The sequence below is a fragment of the Acomys minous genome, assembly GCF_964271855.1.
Source record: "Acomys minous genome assembly, chromosome: 15".
Classification (NCBI taxonomy): domain Eukaryota; kingdom Metazoa; phylum Chordata; class Mammalia; order Rodentia; family Muridae; genus Acomys; species Acomys minous.
The window spans coordinates 70,820,080-70,836,718 of record NC_140497.1 but is presented as its reverse complement, the minus strand read 5'-3'; the positions used below and the strand labels follow the sequence as shown (position 1 = coordinate 70,836,718).

The 16,639-nt window shown below is 42.6% G+C and overlaps 1 protein-coding gene across 12 annotated transcripts in view; it reads right to left on the bottom strand.

The window, feature by feature from the left end:
- The window catches only part of RUFY3 (RUN and FYVE domain containing 3), a 78,545-nt gene that overhangs the window by 6,321 nt on the left and 55,585 nt on the right, over positions 1-16,639 (bottom strand). For 6 of the 12 annotated variants that reach the window (XM_084758177.1, XM_084758187.1, XM_084758181.1 and 3 more), the window contains 7 exons: positions 15,385-15,477; positions 13,792-13,875; positions 11,734-11,901; positions 9,504-9,601; positions 5,319-5,438; positions 3,415-3,481; positions 1,850-1,914 (listed from right to left, as the gene is read on the bottom strand). In XM_084758177.1, coding sequence (XP_084614303.1) covers positions 1,850-1,914; positions 3,415-3,481; positions 5,319-5,438; positions 9,504-9,601; positions 11,734-11,901; positions 13,792-13,875; positions 15,385-15,477 — 695 coding nt within the window. Of the gene's footprint in view, positions 1-1,847; positions 1,915-3,409; positions 3,482-5,318; positions 5,439-5,658; positions 7,840-9,503; positions 9,602-11,733; positions 11,902-13,791; positions 13,876-15,384; positions 15,478-16,639 lie in introns of those variants that run through there. The other 6 variants (XM_084758178.1, XM_084758179.1, XM_084758180.1 and 3 more) reach the window with 4 other exon arrangements.

Below are 16,639 nucleotides of genomic sequence, written 5' to 3'. Positions count from 1 at the left end.
ACAATGTCACAGAGATAAAGGAATTAAAAATAACAAGACTGGAGCTGGGAGTAGTGATGCATGCCTTTGATAATTTCAACACTCGGTAGGCAGAGGCAGGGGGATCTCTGAGTTGGAGGCCAGGGCTACAAAACGAAACCCTGTCTTGAAAAACCAACCCAACCCAACCCCCTAAAGTCTACTCCAGTTACCCCAGTGTTCTGCAGTGTTTGGGCTTAGATTAGCAGCACTGTTCTAGCTCACATGACTGTATCATTTACTGTATCTTACTGCCCTATAGAAAATTCTCTATCATCTACCTCCTTACCCTTGTCTTCCAATTCATGGCAAACAGTGATTTTCTTCTTTCTTTCTTTCTTTCTTTCTTTCTTTTTTTCTTCCCTACACGGTGTTTCTCTGTTTTATCCCTGGCTGTCTAGGAGCTCTGAAAACCAGGCTGCCCTCAAACTCACAAAGATCCACCTGCCTTGGCCTCCCAAGTGCTGGGATTAAAGGCGTGCACCACCATCCCAGCCAAACAGTGATTTTCTATGGCTTTACTTTTCTAGAATGCTAGATAATTGGACTTTCTTTGTTTTGCATGCAATAGCATAATATTTTATTTCTAAGCTGATAAAGTTATTGTTAAAAGTTAGGGCCTATGCTTTTCTTTCTTCCTTTTTTGTTTTATTTTTGTTTTTTTTTCAAGACAGGGTTTCTCTGTGTAGTCTTGGCTGTCCTGGAACTCGCTTTGTAGACCAGGCTGGCTTCCAAATCAGAGATCTGCCTACTTTTGCCTCCCAAGTGCTGGGATTAAGGATGTGTGCCACCAACCTAGGAAGCCTATGGTTTTAATAGTAAGCAGATCAGATGAAAGTTAAAAAAACAGGAATGAAGGCAAGTTGAGACCTTTAAGGGGAAGAAGAAATAAAACAAAAGGAATGAGGATGTTTATCTCAAACTTGGCAGGATGAGTGGAAACAAGTCAAACTCATGCTCACCTACAAACCTAAGGATTATAGTATTTATTTTCTTGGGATCCTGATTCAATAAAGATTATATATAAACATATATACATATATATGTGTTGTGTGTGTGTGTGTGTGTGTGTAGGGTGGGGAACAGGGTATCACAGTATAACCCATGTTGGCCTTGAATTCATAGCACCCTGATTCACTCATCCAAGGGCTGGGACTACAGGTGTCAAGTATTACACTCAGCTGAGAAGTAATCTCTTTAACTGATTTAAACAGTTAAGGGATTGATTAATGAAAGGAGGGCGGGCAGACAGGCAGGTTGGCCCTCCTGTGACTTGGCTGGCATGCTACTTACTTCAGCGTCTCCTAGCTTCCCTTTAACTGCCATCCTACTTCACAAATCAGTGTCCGTCTACAGCAGCTGCTCTCTCAGTGTCCGTCTACAGGAGCTGCCCTCTCAGTGTCTGTCTACAGGAGCTGCCCTCTCAGTGTCCGTCTACAGGAGCTGCTCTCTCAGTGTCCGTCTACAGGAGCTGCCCTCTCAGTGTCTGTCTACAGGAGCTGCTCTCTCAGTGTCCGTCTACAGGAGCTGCCCTCTCAGTGTCTGTCTACAGGAGCTGCCCTCTCAGTGTCCGTCTACAGGAGCTGCCCTCTCAGTGTCCGTCTACAGGAGCTGCCCTCTCAGTGTCCGTCTACAGGAGCTGCCCTCTCAGTGTCCGTCTACAGGAGCTGCCCTCTCAGTGTCCGTCTACAGGAGCTGCCCTCTCAGTGTCCATCTACAGGAGCTGCCCTCTCAGTGTCCGTCTACAGGAGCTGCCCTCTCAGTGTCTGTCTGTACGAGCTGCCCTTCGACCCCAAAATGACTTTAGTAGCTTAACACGCATTACAAACACCTGTGGCTTTCTTCTGGCGGCTTCTTTAGTTTAACATTCTCCTCTTCAATTTTGTGCTTCCCATCCTGCTAAAGAAAACAGCTCAATTAGTTAATTATTCAGAACGCTAAACGGTGAAGACATCATAGGTTTCTTCTATATGTTTCATCTTGCGTAGAAAAATAATATCTTGCTTTCTCTCTCTTTTAGATAAAGGACTTAACTTCCAAACCAGTTTCCGCATACTCCACACCAAGTAGTTATTAAATCATTCTGATAAAGTTTAGAAATAGTTCTTTCTGGAGCATTTCTTTTATTTTCTGAAATTGAAATAAAATCCAAAGGAACGGCTTCCTCTATGGGCTAAAGGAATGCTGGTTCTTAGGAAAACTATCTCTATCCTGACTTTTCTCTGAAAAACTGCCTGAAGCCAGCACAGACTATGCACGTGCACGTGTGGTCCTCCAGACACGCATGTAGCTGCACCACTGCCAATGACTCCTGGACTCAAGTGAGTTTCCTGCTCGGAATGGCAATGGACCAGGGGTCAGGGTAACACTGACCCTCCAAGAAGCGCTAGTCAGGGCAAATCAAGACTGTGAAACTTACAGCCTGCCTGGGAAAGTAAAGCAAGACAGGCAGACCTTCCTATGTCCTTTGGATTTATGTGCACTCAGTTAAGTGGTGAAGAGCACACTGCATGGTGGGTGTTTGCACATTTCAAACAGCAATGTGTACTGCTTAACTAACTTCTATTCACCATTCCTTTGTATTTTGCAGCAAATTAGCAGCTTGTTCTGTACAAAATACAAAAATATACCCTATGGTGTCTTACATTGTAATATAAGGTGCTTACTCCTCTGAATAGAACAGAAGTGTCTCCTGCCTTTTAGACTGCATCATTTCTAGATGCTAGCTCTGTCCCTTGTCCCATAGATGATCTTGTAGAATTTTGGCTCCTTTCTCCTGCAGGTGCTAGAGACTTTTCAAGGCTGTTGTACACAAAGTTCCATATTCTCTCTCTCTCTCTCTCTCCCTCTTTCCCACTCCCCTCTCTCTCTGGTTTTTTGAGACAGGGTTTCTTTGGGTAGCCTTGGCTTTTCTGGACTTCCTTTGTAGATCAGGCTGGCTTCGAACTCACAGACATCTGTCTGCCTCTGCCCCCGAGTGCTGGGATTAAACAGATGTGCCACCACAGCCAGCTCAAAGTCCCACCCTTTAACCATTATTGTACACTATGCTCCCTTTTGTGATTCTAGTTTCTTCTCGTTCTAAAAGAAGGTCCTAGGCCCCAAAGAAACAAACTGGCAGCTGAGGAGAGTCTGCTGCAGGGCTTCCTGTACCAGCAGCAGGGCTGTGTGTACTAGGGTGCACAGGAGTTTTACTGAACAATCCAAAGGAAAAGATTCGCTTTCTTTCCCGAACGGAGCAAGCCGGAGATCACCTCAGAGGGCAGCTCAGGATCTCACTCTCGTCCATTCCCAGCAACCTGCTTAGCATGTGGGCTGCGACAGACCTGAGGGACCTGCAAGCCAGCCCGGAACGTGCAGCAGGGATAAAGCAAGCGAGCAAAGGACACACGGTACCGTGCGGGGCTCTGGCTTCGGCGTCTTCTTCTCTTTTTCTTGTTTCAGTTCTAATTCAAGCTGAGTCCTGGTTAGAAGAGAGAAGAAAGGCTGAAAATTATGATTTCTGTATTCATATATTCAAAATAATGCTAAAGTTTTCCTTCAAGTTTAGCAATTAGTTTTTTTTTTCTTTTGGTTTTTCGAGACAGGGTCTCTCTGTGTAGCCTTGACTGTCCTGGAGTCACTTTGTAGACCAGGCTGGCCTTGAACTCACAGCGATCTGCCTGCCTCTGCCTCCCGAGTGCAGGGATTAAAGGTGTGCACCACCACGCCCGACTAGCAATTAGTTTTTTTTAAAAGATTTATTTATTTATTATGTATAAAGTGTTTTGCTTGCATGTACACCTGCATGCCATAAGAGGCCACCTATAGTGAGTGTGTAGGTTGTGAGCCACCATGTGGTTGCTGGGAATTGAACTCAGGACCTTCAGAAGAACAGGCAGTGCTCTTAACCTCTGGGCCATCTCTCCAGCCCCCTAGCAATTAGGTTTTAATGCCTGATAAAGTTACCAGAAATATATGGACAACCAAGCTGTAAAATACCAGAATACAGTCAAACTAGTCATGCGAGGACATGTAAAACCTGTTTATTCTCTGTCAATTTGGAATCCACGTAAGGCTCACCCAGCTCCAGTAGGTCAATTATTTTATGCTAATTCTTTTTTTAAATTTTATTTTATTAATTTATTCATATTACATCTCAATGGCTATCTCCTCCCTTGTATCCTCCCATTCCTCCCTCCCTCCCATTTTCCCCTTACTCCCCTCCCCTATTTTATGCTAATTCTTAATAAATAGTAGCAGTTACCTGACTGACAATATACGGGCTACAATCAAATGGGAGCAATTTTAGGTTTTTAGTAAGACACATCATGAGAGGACAGGTATTACATTTCTGTTTCTTATTATTTGGCTAGTCTCTATAGTTACGTGCTTGGTTCCCACACACCCTATCCCCAAGCCCCTCGGTGGCCTTGGTGGCTTTGTGGTTTACAGCTACACTTCTTTACTTGCAGTCAATGGCCTTAGCACCACAGTGCATCCATGGCTTAGATGGCCTAAGAGAGGACTTAGGGTTCAGTACAGAAATAGGCTTCTTTAAAAAAAGACTTATTTATTTATTATTATGTATACAATGTTCTATTCATATGTGTGCCTGCATGCCAGAAGAGGGCACCAGATCTTATTATAGATGGCTGTGAGCCACCATGTAGGTGTTGGGAATTGAACTCTGGACCTCTGGAAGAGCAGCCAGTGCTCTTAACTGCTGAACCATCTCCCCAGCTTGAGAAACAAGTTTTTAAAGGGACAATATAACCACTTACTAGCTTAATAGTGTGAGCTCAGACACCCTGAACCTGAGACACCCTAATTCCTTCTGAAAGTAGGAATGACATCATCTAATAAAAGGATTGATGCTAAAACATTAGGAACGTCAGTGTGTGACGTGTTCTGAAAAGTATACAACACACTGTAGGAGACATTAACCATTATCATTAACATTGTATTAGATATTAATTTTAAATATTTGGGAACTTGGACTCTAATCCTCTTTTCGTTTTTTGTTTTTGAAGACAAGAATACCACTATGTATGGCCCCAGCTGGCTTTGGGCTCCTCCTGTCCCAGCTGAGACTTTAGGCCTGCGTCACCATGTCCAGCAGCCAGCTCCAGATGATGTAATCACAGGATGCTGCGTGCATTTTGGGCTGTGCATACATGTCAAGGTTTCTGGCTTCCCACTGTTCGTACAGGACACCGGAAAGACTGAGCCAGGATGGCTCAAGACCTGACTCCCTCCTTGCTGTTGCGCCTCTGCAGTGCCCACCACCACCATCCCGCTGGCCACGCTGCCCCGGTCACCGCTGCCTGGTGAGCGCATCCACTTCCAGCTGCAGACTGTTGATCTTGTCTCCAAAGTCCCGCTTGAAGAGCCGGTTGTCCGACTCGGCAGCCTGGCGGCCTCTCTCAGCCTGGCGCAATCTGGGTGTGAGCCACATGAACTTGTGATAAAAACAAAAGCCATGGTGGGGAGGAAGACCACGTTCACAAACACAAAAATAAAACAACCCAAGGAAGAAAGTATGGGGAGACGGGGGAAAATATGCAGGACACGGGAAGAAAATATGATGGGGGAAAAAGATGGAGAAGAAACAAACTCTAAAGAAAAGCAAGATGAAGGTGAATCAGGCAGAGGAAAAGCTGATTTTCTATTTTTTTTTTTATTCTAGTACTACAGTTTACAGCCATTAGATGATCAACAACAAGACATCACTTTTTGGAATTCCATTTCCAGAGCCACCCTCAAGTACACAGTAATTGACGTTGAAGCCGCCGTCTTTCTCTCCTAACACTCTGGTATTTCATCCTTCTGTCTTCCACACACAGCTGGGGCGTGCAGTACCACAACTTCCTGCTCCTTCCTTGGGCCACAGGAAGCAGAAGGACTTCCTATGGCATCCCTTACTCACAAGGACACGCCTCTGTGAAAGCCTGCCTCTCTTTCCTCTGCATTCCTATGAGGTGGTGTGTGACCAAGCAGACAAAGAACTTGTAAGACTCCTGACTATATTCCTTGGAAGATTCTCATGGATGCTTTCTTGTAAATGCCCTATAACTTTGCACCTATAAAGAGCCATGTCTCAGAAGGCGAGATAGTTGAGACTTTCTATAATAGAGTTTAGAGGCATGCTAAGTGTCGATCTAACTTTTATTGATTTGATTATTCTCTTTAGATGCTCATGTAGAAGGCGACTCACCGCCGTAAAAGGCTGGTGAGCAGCAGAATGCAGCAGGAGCTTTATTTATACAGGTGCAAAAACCTAAGAATTAAAAGGAGGTCAAGGGCACAGGCTCCTCCATGAAGTTGGCTCTAACACAGGCCCTTTGAGGACCCAGAAAAACACATGGACTCTGTTGTACTCGTAATTGTAGTGTGCCAAGAAAGTGAAGAATTTGAAGAGTTGGAAGCAAAGGGATTTACCTTTGCCTCTCCCTTAGCACAGGCAATGCTATATAGCATGCCAGATGGAGGGACAGAAAACATGGAACAAAACCCTGGGCATTGTACCAAGACAGCTGGATGGAGTAAAGGCTCATGGGTATAAAAGCCTGCCTCCCCAAATCAAAAATAGTTGTTGTTTTTTTTTTAAAAATCAAAGTATTTATAAGATTATATACAATGTAGAGCCTAGAAAGGGTTAGGTCTGTGGTCACTTAGAAAAAGAAGCCCTGCTAGTATTGCTTGTGGCTATCTATTGAGGACTTTTATTTTGCTACTAAACAATAATGCCAGTGTATTATTTATTTCTCATTTGGAAATTTCTTTAGTAACTAGATTAGTCTCCCAGAAACTTTAGCAAATTCCCGTTATAAAAACAGTGAAAGAAGCTCTTGGGCACGTGTTCCAGGGGAGGATGACAGGCGGGAAGTCGTGACTCGTGACTACACTGTGGCCTCACTATTCCAGTAGGGATGCAGGGAAGATTGGAAAATCGTTATTTGTATTAAATTCTTCTCTCTGAGCTACCTAAGGAGTAAGTAAAAATGACAGAGACGGGCAGAGGTAGAAGATGACACATGTTAAGAAGGGTTTCTCAAGCTTCCACGCGGTGATATTAAGAGCTACCTAAGTACTACTTTGTTTCTAAGTACTTTAAAGAAATGCAAGGGTGCTACTTTTTTTTTTTTTTTGTCCAAAAATCACAAAGGCAACAATAAATTGCAAGCAGTCTTGGTTACTGAAAATAGAACTGTAATGAAATACTAAGTACTTGGGCTGGGGATTAAACCTACACAAGGCAAGAGAGGAGGGGTCACGGCCTAAGAGACAGCTATTTTAGAGGAGTCCAAGGTCATCAGGTGACAGCTGCACGCCGTTACCCTGCAGAGCGCAGGCTGGCCGGTGCGGACACAGGGGCCGACTGAGCACGACCACCATCAAGCACACAGGTACAGTGCTTCTGCTCCCAGGCTTCCTAAATATGGTCTTTTGATTTACTGTTCAACTCAGAAATATTTCTCAAAGTTTATTTGGTATTTAATGAGGGACCATACCAAAATTTCTAAGTCTGGGGGTCAGGATGGGGTGGGGGTGGGGGTGGGGGTGGGGGGTTAGGTGATAACAACAGCAGCAACAACAACAAAACCCAACCTATATATCCAACTATTTTTTTTTTAAGTCCAGCAAATTCAAGGTCAAATTTGGGTGATATTTGATATAGAATCGGAGCTTAAATGTAGGAATCTCAGATTTCTTCCTTTATAGTTAGTTTGTAGCATCAGACTCGTGAGGTGATCACTGCAAAATGTCTAATGATGCTTTGGGATTAGTCTATTTGCTGCACTATTTAAGGTCTTTGCCTGTTTCACCAAATCTTTTTCACTTAATAAAATAAAAATAAAAAATGAGTTAGAAGGGTAATGAGAAAATGGATACATAGGAAACAAAGACAGTAAGAAAGTAAGTCAGATGAGTCATTATTTCAGCTCTGTTGGCCTTAAGAGCCAAGTAAAAACTCACCGAGGAACACAGTTTCAAACACTTCAAAAGCACAGCATATGGACATAAATATCAGTTTATTAAATGATAGTGTATCAGTGCTTATCAACAAGCAATTGAATAATCTGCTATATAAATAGATTTGTTGTTCATCTATCAGTCAGAGCAGTATCAATCACTCCAAAGGCTTCAATATTATTTCTAAGTTTACAATTAACTTTAGTATTAACATTAATATGCTCTGCTGTTTAGACACTCCCTCCCTGGTGAAGACTAATTGGAAGGAAGTCGTCCATCCCATTCACTCACTCACTCATTCATTCATTCACTCATTCATTCATTCATTCATTCATATGTCAGCTTATGCCACATACATTCAAGAACTGTGGCAGAGACGGAAAAATTAGTTACTAAGTGCAGGAGCTTACGCTCTCAGAAGATAAGACGCCAATTGCAAGTACTGTTGGGTAGGATCTAACAGAAGATGAAAACCCCAGACTCCGAGCTGGCATGGTGATGCACACCTTAATCCCAGCACTCAGAAGGCAGAGGCAGGCAGATCGCTGTGTTTGAGGCCAGCCTGGTCTACAAAGCAAGTCCAGGGCAGCCAAGGATATACATAGAAACTCTGTCTTCAAAAACAAACAAATAAACAAACAAACAAACAAACAAAAAACACAACAAGAAAGCCCCAGACTCCATAGGTGGAGATCAGAGGACGGACACACTGGAGGTGCCACTCAGGAGAAAGACAGAGGGAGATGACAGAGAAGATAGAAAAAGCTAAAGACGAGAGAGAAAGCCATGACTGATTCTTGTACGACATCTGCCTTTCTCAGAATCCCTACCTCACCTAGTATAAAATTATGTAAAGGCTTTACTGGCAAACAAAACTATACAATGACAAACACTATTTATATAGAGAGGGTCTCACTCTTTAACCAAGTCTAGCATGAAATTCCCTAAATACAAACCATTTTTTAGCTTAAAAATTAATTAAAATATAATAACATATTCTTGCCTTTCTTTTCCTCCCTCCAGCCTCTACTGTGCCCCCCTTACTCCCTCTCAAACTCATGGTCTCTTTCTTATTGTCTCACACACACACACACACACACACACACACACACACACACACACACTCCCTGCTGAGTCTGTTTTGTGTTGCTTGTATGAGCCGGATTTTAGAACTGACCACTTGGCATTTGATACCCAGTTGGGGGCTCATCCCTGGGGCTGACTATCTCGGCCCCTCTCAGTTGTTGCTAGGCGCCTGCAGTTCTCTGTGGAGGGGTGAAGGGGTGAAGGGGTGAAGGGGTGAAGGTGTAGAGGGCTGGAAGGGCGGAGGGGTCTGAGATTCTGTTATGTCAGCCTGTCTGTTATATAGACCACTCGTAACAGTGTTTTAGGAACATTGTGGAACACACACAGATAAGATGCAACCAACGTATATGATTTGGGCTGGATAAATGTCCTCTATTTTCCTTTGCTGAACATATTCACAGCATTTCCAGTACTGTAAGTCATATCAGAAATAGCACTTTTACCTTTGCTCCAGTTGTTTAATGGTGGCAGCCATCTGATTGGTCTTTTCTTCCAAGCGACTGTTTAATTCACTTTTCTGTTTTACACCTAGGTCTGAACTCTATTAGAAAAGAATTATAGAGATTTTAGTATACATATTTTAATTATAATGGCAAACAGGAAATAAATGGAAGTGCCGTACATTTGTATATCAGTTAACTTCCAAGTAGAAAAAAAAAAGCCAAGAAGTATTTTTGCTAAAATAAGTATTATTATATGAAGTTTGTTACAGTATCAGAAAGCTCATCAATTTATCATGTCCATTAAAGATCCAATGCAATTTACAATTCAGCTGACGTGCTACACGGCAGAGGAGAAGTTATAGGATACAAATATTTATATTAAACACATTAAAACAGATTTAGCTACACAGATTAACCCTGTCTCAAAAAAAAACCAAACAAAAATATATTTAAATATTATATGAAAGAAAAATTCAATATAAAAGTAGGAAGAGAACTAGGTGGGGAGAGGAAGGTAGGAAGAAGTGGGGACAAGAGGAAAGAGGACAACGGGGAGGAAGAAAAAGACAAACATTACATGTCCTCTTATGTGGAACTTAGATTTAAATATATATTACTTATCTAATATATAAGTAAGAAGAGGGAATGAGACATGAAGAAAATGAATACAAATTTCAATGATAAATATGCACACAAAAATATCATTAAGAACAACCCCTATTTGGGGTTGGAGAGTTGGCTCAATAGTTAAGAGCACTTGCTGCTCTTGTAAAGCGCTGGGGTTCAACTCCCAGCACCCAGATAGTAGCTCACAACCATCTGTAACTCCATCTCAGTGGGATCTGATGCCATCTTTTGACCTCTGTCAGCACAGTTAGGCACCCATGTGATGCAACAACCATATACAGAAGATAAAAATAAATAGTATTTTAAAAAATTTTATTTATTTTTTATTTTAAGTGCACTTGTGTTTTGTCTGAATGTATGTCTGTATGAAGGTGTCAGATCTTGAAGTTACAGACAGTTGTGAGCTGCCATGTGGGTGCTGGAATTGAACCCAGGTCCTCTGGAAGAGCAGTCAGTGCTCTTAACCTCTGAGCCATCTCTCCAGGCTCATAAATAGTATTTTTAAACAAAGGAAAAGTAAAACAAACAAACAAAGCAACCCTATTTTGAGCTAGAGATATGGCTCAGTAATTAAGGGCACATACTACTCTTGCAAAAGGCCTGAATTTGATTCCTAGCTCATAAACCCCTTACTTCCAGTTCCGGGATCTGACACCTCTGGCCTCTGTGGACACCTGGACTCATATACACAGACCCACAGACAGACATAAAAATAAAATAAATCTTAAATAAAAGAGAAACCCATATTTTGATACTGTCTTAGGGTTTCTATTACTGTTTATCATGGCCCAGAGCAAGTCGGGGAGAAAAGGGCTTATTTCACCTTCTCAGTCCATCATTAAGAGAAGTCAGAGCAGGAAGCTGGAGGCAGAAACAGAGGCCATGGAGGAAGGCTGTTCCTCTTGCTTTCTCACAGCCACAGTGGCACCATTCACAGTGAGCTGAGCCCTCCCATATCCATGAAGAAAATGTACCATGGATTTGACCAATGCCACCTGGCCAATTGCTGGGGGCATTTTCTCATTTGAGGTTTCCTCTTCCAGAATGACATTTATGTCAAGTTGACCTAAAACTAGCCAACATAGATGCTTAAAAAAAAAGAGAGAGAGAAGCTGGGCGTGGTGGTGCATGCCTTTAATCCCAGCACTTGGGAGACAGAGGCTGGCAGATCTCTGTGAGTTCAAGGTCAGCCTGGTTTACAAAGTGAGTCTAGGACAGCCAAGGCTACACAGAGAAACCCTGTCTCAAAACACAAACTGAGAGAGAGAGAGAGAGAGAGAGAGAGAGGAAGAAGAAGAAGAGAGAAAAGAGAAGAGAGAAGAGAGAAAGAGGAGGAAGAAAAAGAAGATGATGATGAAGAAGAAGAAGAAGAAGAAGAAGAAGAAGAAGAAGAAGAAAAAGAAAAGAAAAAGAATTTGATTCTCTCTTTACTATGTGAACGATGGCCATGAATTTCAAGAATAACAGCAGAGAATTTTATGACAGTCTGAGTATTTGTTTATGGGCAGCTAGTGTCACAGGAAGATAGACCCTTTCTCCTGGTGTGTGAAGTCAGAGTCTATAGCCCCAGAGAGCTTCAGGGCAGCATCAGGAGTTCCCCTACCTGCAGCTTAAAGGCAAGCTCATGCTTGAGAGCCCGCAGGTCATCCAGCTGCTGCCGCAGAGACACCAGGGCATCCTGCTTCTCACAGACATCCTTCTCCAGCATCTTCATAGCCAGCTCCATCTCCTGCCTCATGCTGATCTGGAGCTCCAGCTCCTTCTCAACATCCTGTCCCAAAGGCAATGAAACTGCTTAGACCCTTTCCTCAAGTAAGAAAATACTGCGCACTTCACAAGCAAAGGTAGACAAGAACCCTTAATGCTGACTATTTTGGCAGAAGATTCAAAGGGTGTTTCGTTTAAGAGACACCAATAATTAGAGCCGTGTGTAGTGGCGCACGCCTTTAATCCCAGCACTTAGGAGGCAGAGGCAGGTGGATCACTGTGAGTTCAAGGCCAGCCTGGTCTACAAAGCAAATCCAAGACAGCCAAGGCTACACAGAGAAACCCTGTCTCCAACCCCTGGCCCCCTCCCAAAAGAGAGAGAGGAGGTGGAGATCAGTAACTATTAGGATTAAGAGGAGGAACATTTGCTTGGGTGTTCTTGATATAGCTGAGATGCTCTTCGACCCTGGGATAACAATTCAGTTCCTGGGACTGGTTGATATGGCTGAGTGAAAGTTTATCACTGAAGTTTCTACCATAACCGCAGCAGCATTATTTAGCCGGCACGTAGACTGGAGTTCTGCATTTAGGCTGTGCCCAGGGCACACCTTGGTCATCTTACTTAGCTTCGTATCTCTTCAAGTGTGATCCCACATATGACAACTTTCAAGTTCTGTATCTTGTGTTTACTCTTTAAATGGTTATGATAAAAATGGATCATACTACCTCATGCTGATATTATTCCTAGGATACTTCTTATGGGAAGCATTTTAATATCTAATTTACAAATAGACAGTAAATGTTAGTTATTTTAAGCACATTGAGAAGGCTGTATTTTCAGAAAAACCTCAATTTCTTCCATGTACTCTTAACTTGGAGTAACTTCTTAGTACAAATTAAAGCACCTCTCATTTTAATATTTCCACATTCTTAGAGATACTGCAGAGCTTATAGTGGGGTTCTGTGGTTTTTCATGTTGTCTGACTTTCAGGAGAAGTTAATACATAAATACTAGGGGTTACTAATATACTAATATTAATAATCTGTTATAGGAATAGCATTCCTATATACTTATACATGCATGTATATTTTAATAATACTGGATAATCTTTCCATTTATATCTAGGAGGAACAATAAACTCAGAAATAAAAGTAAAACCTAAAAGTATAATTCTCCAGGCAGTAGTGATGCATGCCTTTAATCCCAGTACTAAGGAGGCAGAGGCAGGCAGATGTCTTGAGTTTGAAGCCAGCCTGGAACATAGTGATTCCAGGACAGCCAGGGCTGCAAAGAGAAACCTTGTGTCAAAACAGAACAACAACAACAAAAAGCATCATTCTCTCTGACCTTTGATTTGCAAAAAGAAAGGACAGCGGCCTCTGTGGACATGCATGCATTAGAGAGTCTGTAGGGGTGAGGTTTGAGGCAGGGGTAAGTACTGCATAGTTAAGCTCTAGCAGGATACCAGAGCGCACACCTGTGGTCCCCGAGGATTATAAGGCAGGAGGATTGCAAGCTTGAGGCCAGCAGCCTGGGCTTTGTGAGCTTGTCACAAAAAACCAAAATACACTCAATACACTCAATGTTCCTGTATTCTAAAGTGTAAAAGTGAAAGGATGAGGCTTGACAACGTTGCTGTTGAGAGTTCTAGGAAAGCTTTAGCTTTGTGAGGAATATGGGTTAAAAAGAGCTGGCGCGGTGGTGCATGCCTCTAATCCCAGCACTGTAGAGGCAGAGGAAGGTGGATCTCTGTAAATTCCAGGCCAGTCAGAGCCACACAGTAAGACCCTGCCTCAAAAAAAGTGTGTATGGGCAGGGGCAAGAAATCGGTTTTGAGGATTTGTAAAAACACGGAGGAGCATCACTGAGAGTCCAGCCCTTGCTCAGCAGATGAAGCCTCCCAGGAGGCAGCCTTCCCATGTAGCCTAGCTACTAGAACTTAAGGACGTTTACCAGTCGTAACTGTGTCTCCTCCTTTAAGTGTTTTCTTGCTTCACTCAGCGCTTGCCCATCTGCAGTTCTGTCTTGCTTAGGACCCTTGAAAAGATAAATTAGAGTACATATTTAAGGATTTAAAGACTCTATACCAAATTAGTAAACACAATAAAGAAACTCAAGTTGAGTATGTTTAAAGGTTTATGTTGAATTGGAAGTTTGCTATTTCTTTACTTAGAACCCTAAAGTAAGTTATCAAACTAGGTGACGGAAGTTTCCCAAATCAGTCTTGGAAAATATAACAGCTATGTGTCCTGGCTCATGCCATGTGCAGGCTGAGGTAAAAGACTGCTGAGAGTCTGAGGCTAGCCTGAGTTACAGACTAAGAGACACTGTCTAAAAACAAAAACAAAAACAAACACCTAGCCACTGAAACAAACAGATAAAACAAGGGAATAGGATGCAGTGCATGCTGCATGCAGTGGAGCACTGCTCTGGCTTGCATGAAGCCTTGCAGTCAATCCCTAGCACCTCATAAACCTGGGGACAGTGGCTCCTATCCTTAATCCTGGCACCTGGGAGGCAGAGGCAAGAGTTTGAAGTCAATCTGGGTCACACAGCAAGATTCTGTCACAAATTGAAACAACAATAAAAATACAAAGTAAGCTGGGCATGGTGCTGCACGCCTTTAATCCCAGCACTCGGGAGGCAGAGGCAGGTGGATAGATGTGAGTTTAAGGACAGCCTGGTCTACAAAGCAAGTCCAGGACAGTGACGATTACACAGAGAAACCGTGTCTCAAAACAAAACAAAACAAAAGTAAGACAGAACTGAGCGATATAAATAGGTTTACAAAACTACACTATGTAAAAAGCTATAAAAAGCTTGGTCTTTGGCTGCGCAGTGATGCTGCAGTGACTTTAATCCCATTACTGGCAAGGCAGAGACAAGCAGAACCCTGTGAATTCAAAACCAGCATGGTCTGCATAGAGAATTTGAGGACAGCCTGTCTTGAAAAAAATAGAGCAAAAATAAACCAACAAAAAAGCTTGGTCTTTGAAGGTATTAAGTTATCAGGAGAATTCATTTGCATGCTAATTCTTTCCCTGTGAAAACAGATAATAAGTCTACTCACCTTTAAGGAGTAGTACAATGTAAAAAATAATGGTTTATTTATTATCATAGTTAAAAATTATTTTATGTCTATGAATGTTTTGCCTGCATGTATGTCTGTGCCTAGAGGGCAGAAGAGGAAATTGGATCTCACCTAGAACTGGAGTTAGGGACAGGGGTGAGCTGTGGTGTGGGAGCTGAGAATTGAACCCAGGTCCTTTGGGTCCACCTCTCCAGCTCCATTATTAAGATTTTAATCACTACACACAGGAGCTGGAATTAGCCTTTCCAAGTCTCTAAACACACAGAAGCTGTGCTGAATGCTAAGGAGCTGCTGCAGAGCAAAGGGTGCAGGCGTCCGTGAGCTGTACCCATTCTCAGTTACACACGGAGTCCAGGCTTGATGTGTCAGTCATGCTTGATGTGTCAGTGTCCCCAAGACTCCCTGTGACTCCCAGAGTCCTCCCCACAACGTGTTAGAACCCACGCAGGCTTTACCTTCCGACTGGACTCCAGTAGATAGGAGCTTTCTTCCTTAACTCGCTCCATTTCTTCTTGTAAGGTAATTATTCTGTTGTTGGCAACAGCAAGCTATTGACCAAAATTAAAACAAAACCAGAATCCTTTTATTCTTCTATTAAATAAAATAATTTATGATCTGCTAAGACATAATTTTTCGGCTTGAATATTCTTACAAATCCATAGCAAAGGAAGCTATCTGAAGGAAGCTGTCTATTGCCCACTAAAAGTGGTCTTATAAACCAGACACGTGGTGCATGCCTGTAATCTCAGCATTCTGAAGGCTGGGGAAAGTAAGTTCTTTTGCTTAGGCTACAAAATGAGATCCTGTCTCAGAAAAATAAATGTTCCGATGAGGAACATACGTAAACTAACTTTCAAGTAAATAAAACAAAAATAAAGCCCAGATGATATTGATTCTTTAATGTGAATACTTTATTTTAGGTGTGTGCACGGGTGCACATGTCTGTGTGTTGAGCGCACATGTGCAGAGGCCAGAGTCTTCCTTTAGGTTTCTCTCCATTATTTTGAGACAAGGTCTCTCATGGAAACTGAAGCTCATATTTTGGCTTAGAATGGCTGGCCAGTGAGGTCCCAGGATTTGCCTGTGTCCAACCCCCAGGGTGAGGGCTACAAACACATGCTGCCGTGCTCAGATTTTATACAAGTGCTGAGCATCCAAACTCAGGACCTCATGCTTGCACAGCAAGCACATTACTCACTTAGTCATTTAAACCAAGGTGATGTCACTGTATCTAACAGGACAATTAGGAACAGCAAATGAGCTTTGCAATCTGGGTGGCTGTGCGTGGGATCTTGATGAAATGTCTACATGGGCTCATCTACAGACAAGTCCACCAATCAGATGTCAAACACAAGGATTTTTCTAAGTGCTTTCCTACTTGCATTCTTTCCTAATCTCCAGTGCAATTGTGGGGTTGAAAGAGGAAGTATAAGTACCCCCACTTTCCAGTGGGGGAACTGGGCTTTTTCAGAAGTCAAGTGACCAACTTAGTCAGGGGCACATGACAGTAAGTATGACAACACAGAAGTAGATTCACTGGTGTTCTGACCAGTGCTCATGAGCAAACAAAATATAGGGGTCAGGAGCTGGCCTGCTTGGAACACAGACAAGTGTTTCAGAAAAATCTATGTCTAAAAGGTGTGTGTGTGTGTGTGTGTGTGTGTGTGTATGTGTCTTTGTCTAGTTGTAGCACATCAACAGTGGCCAAAA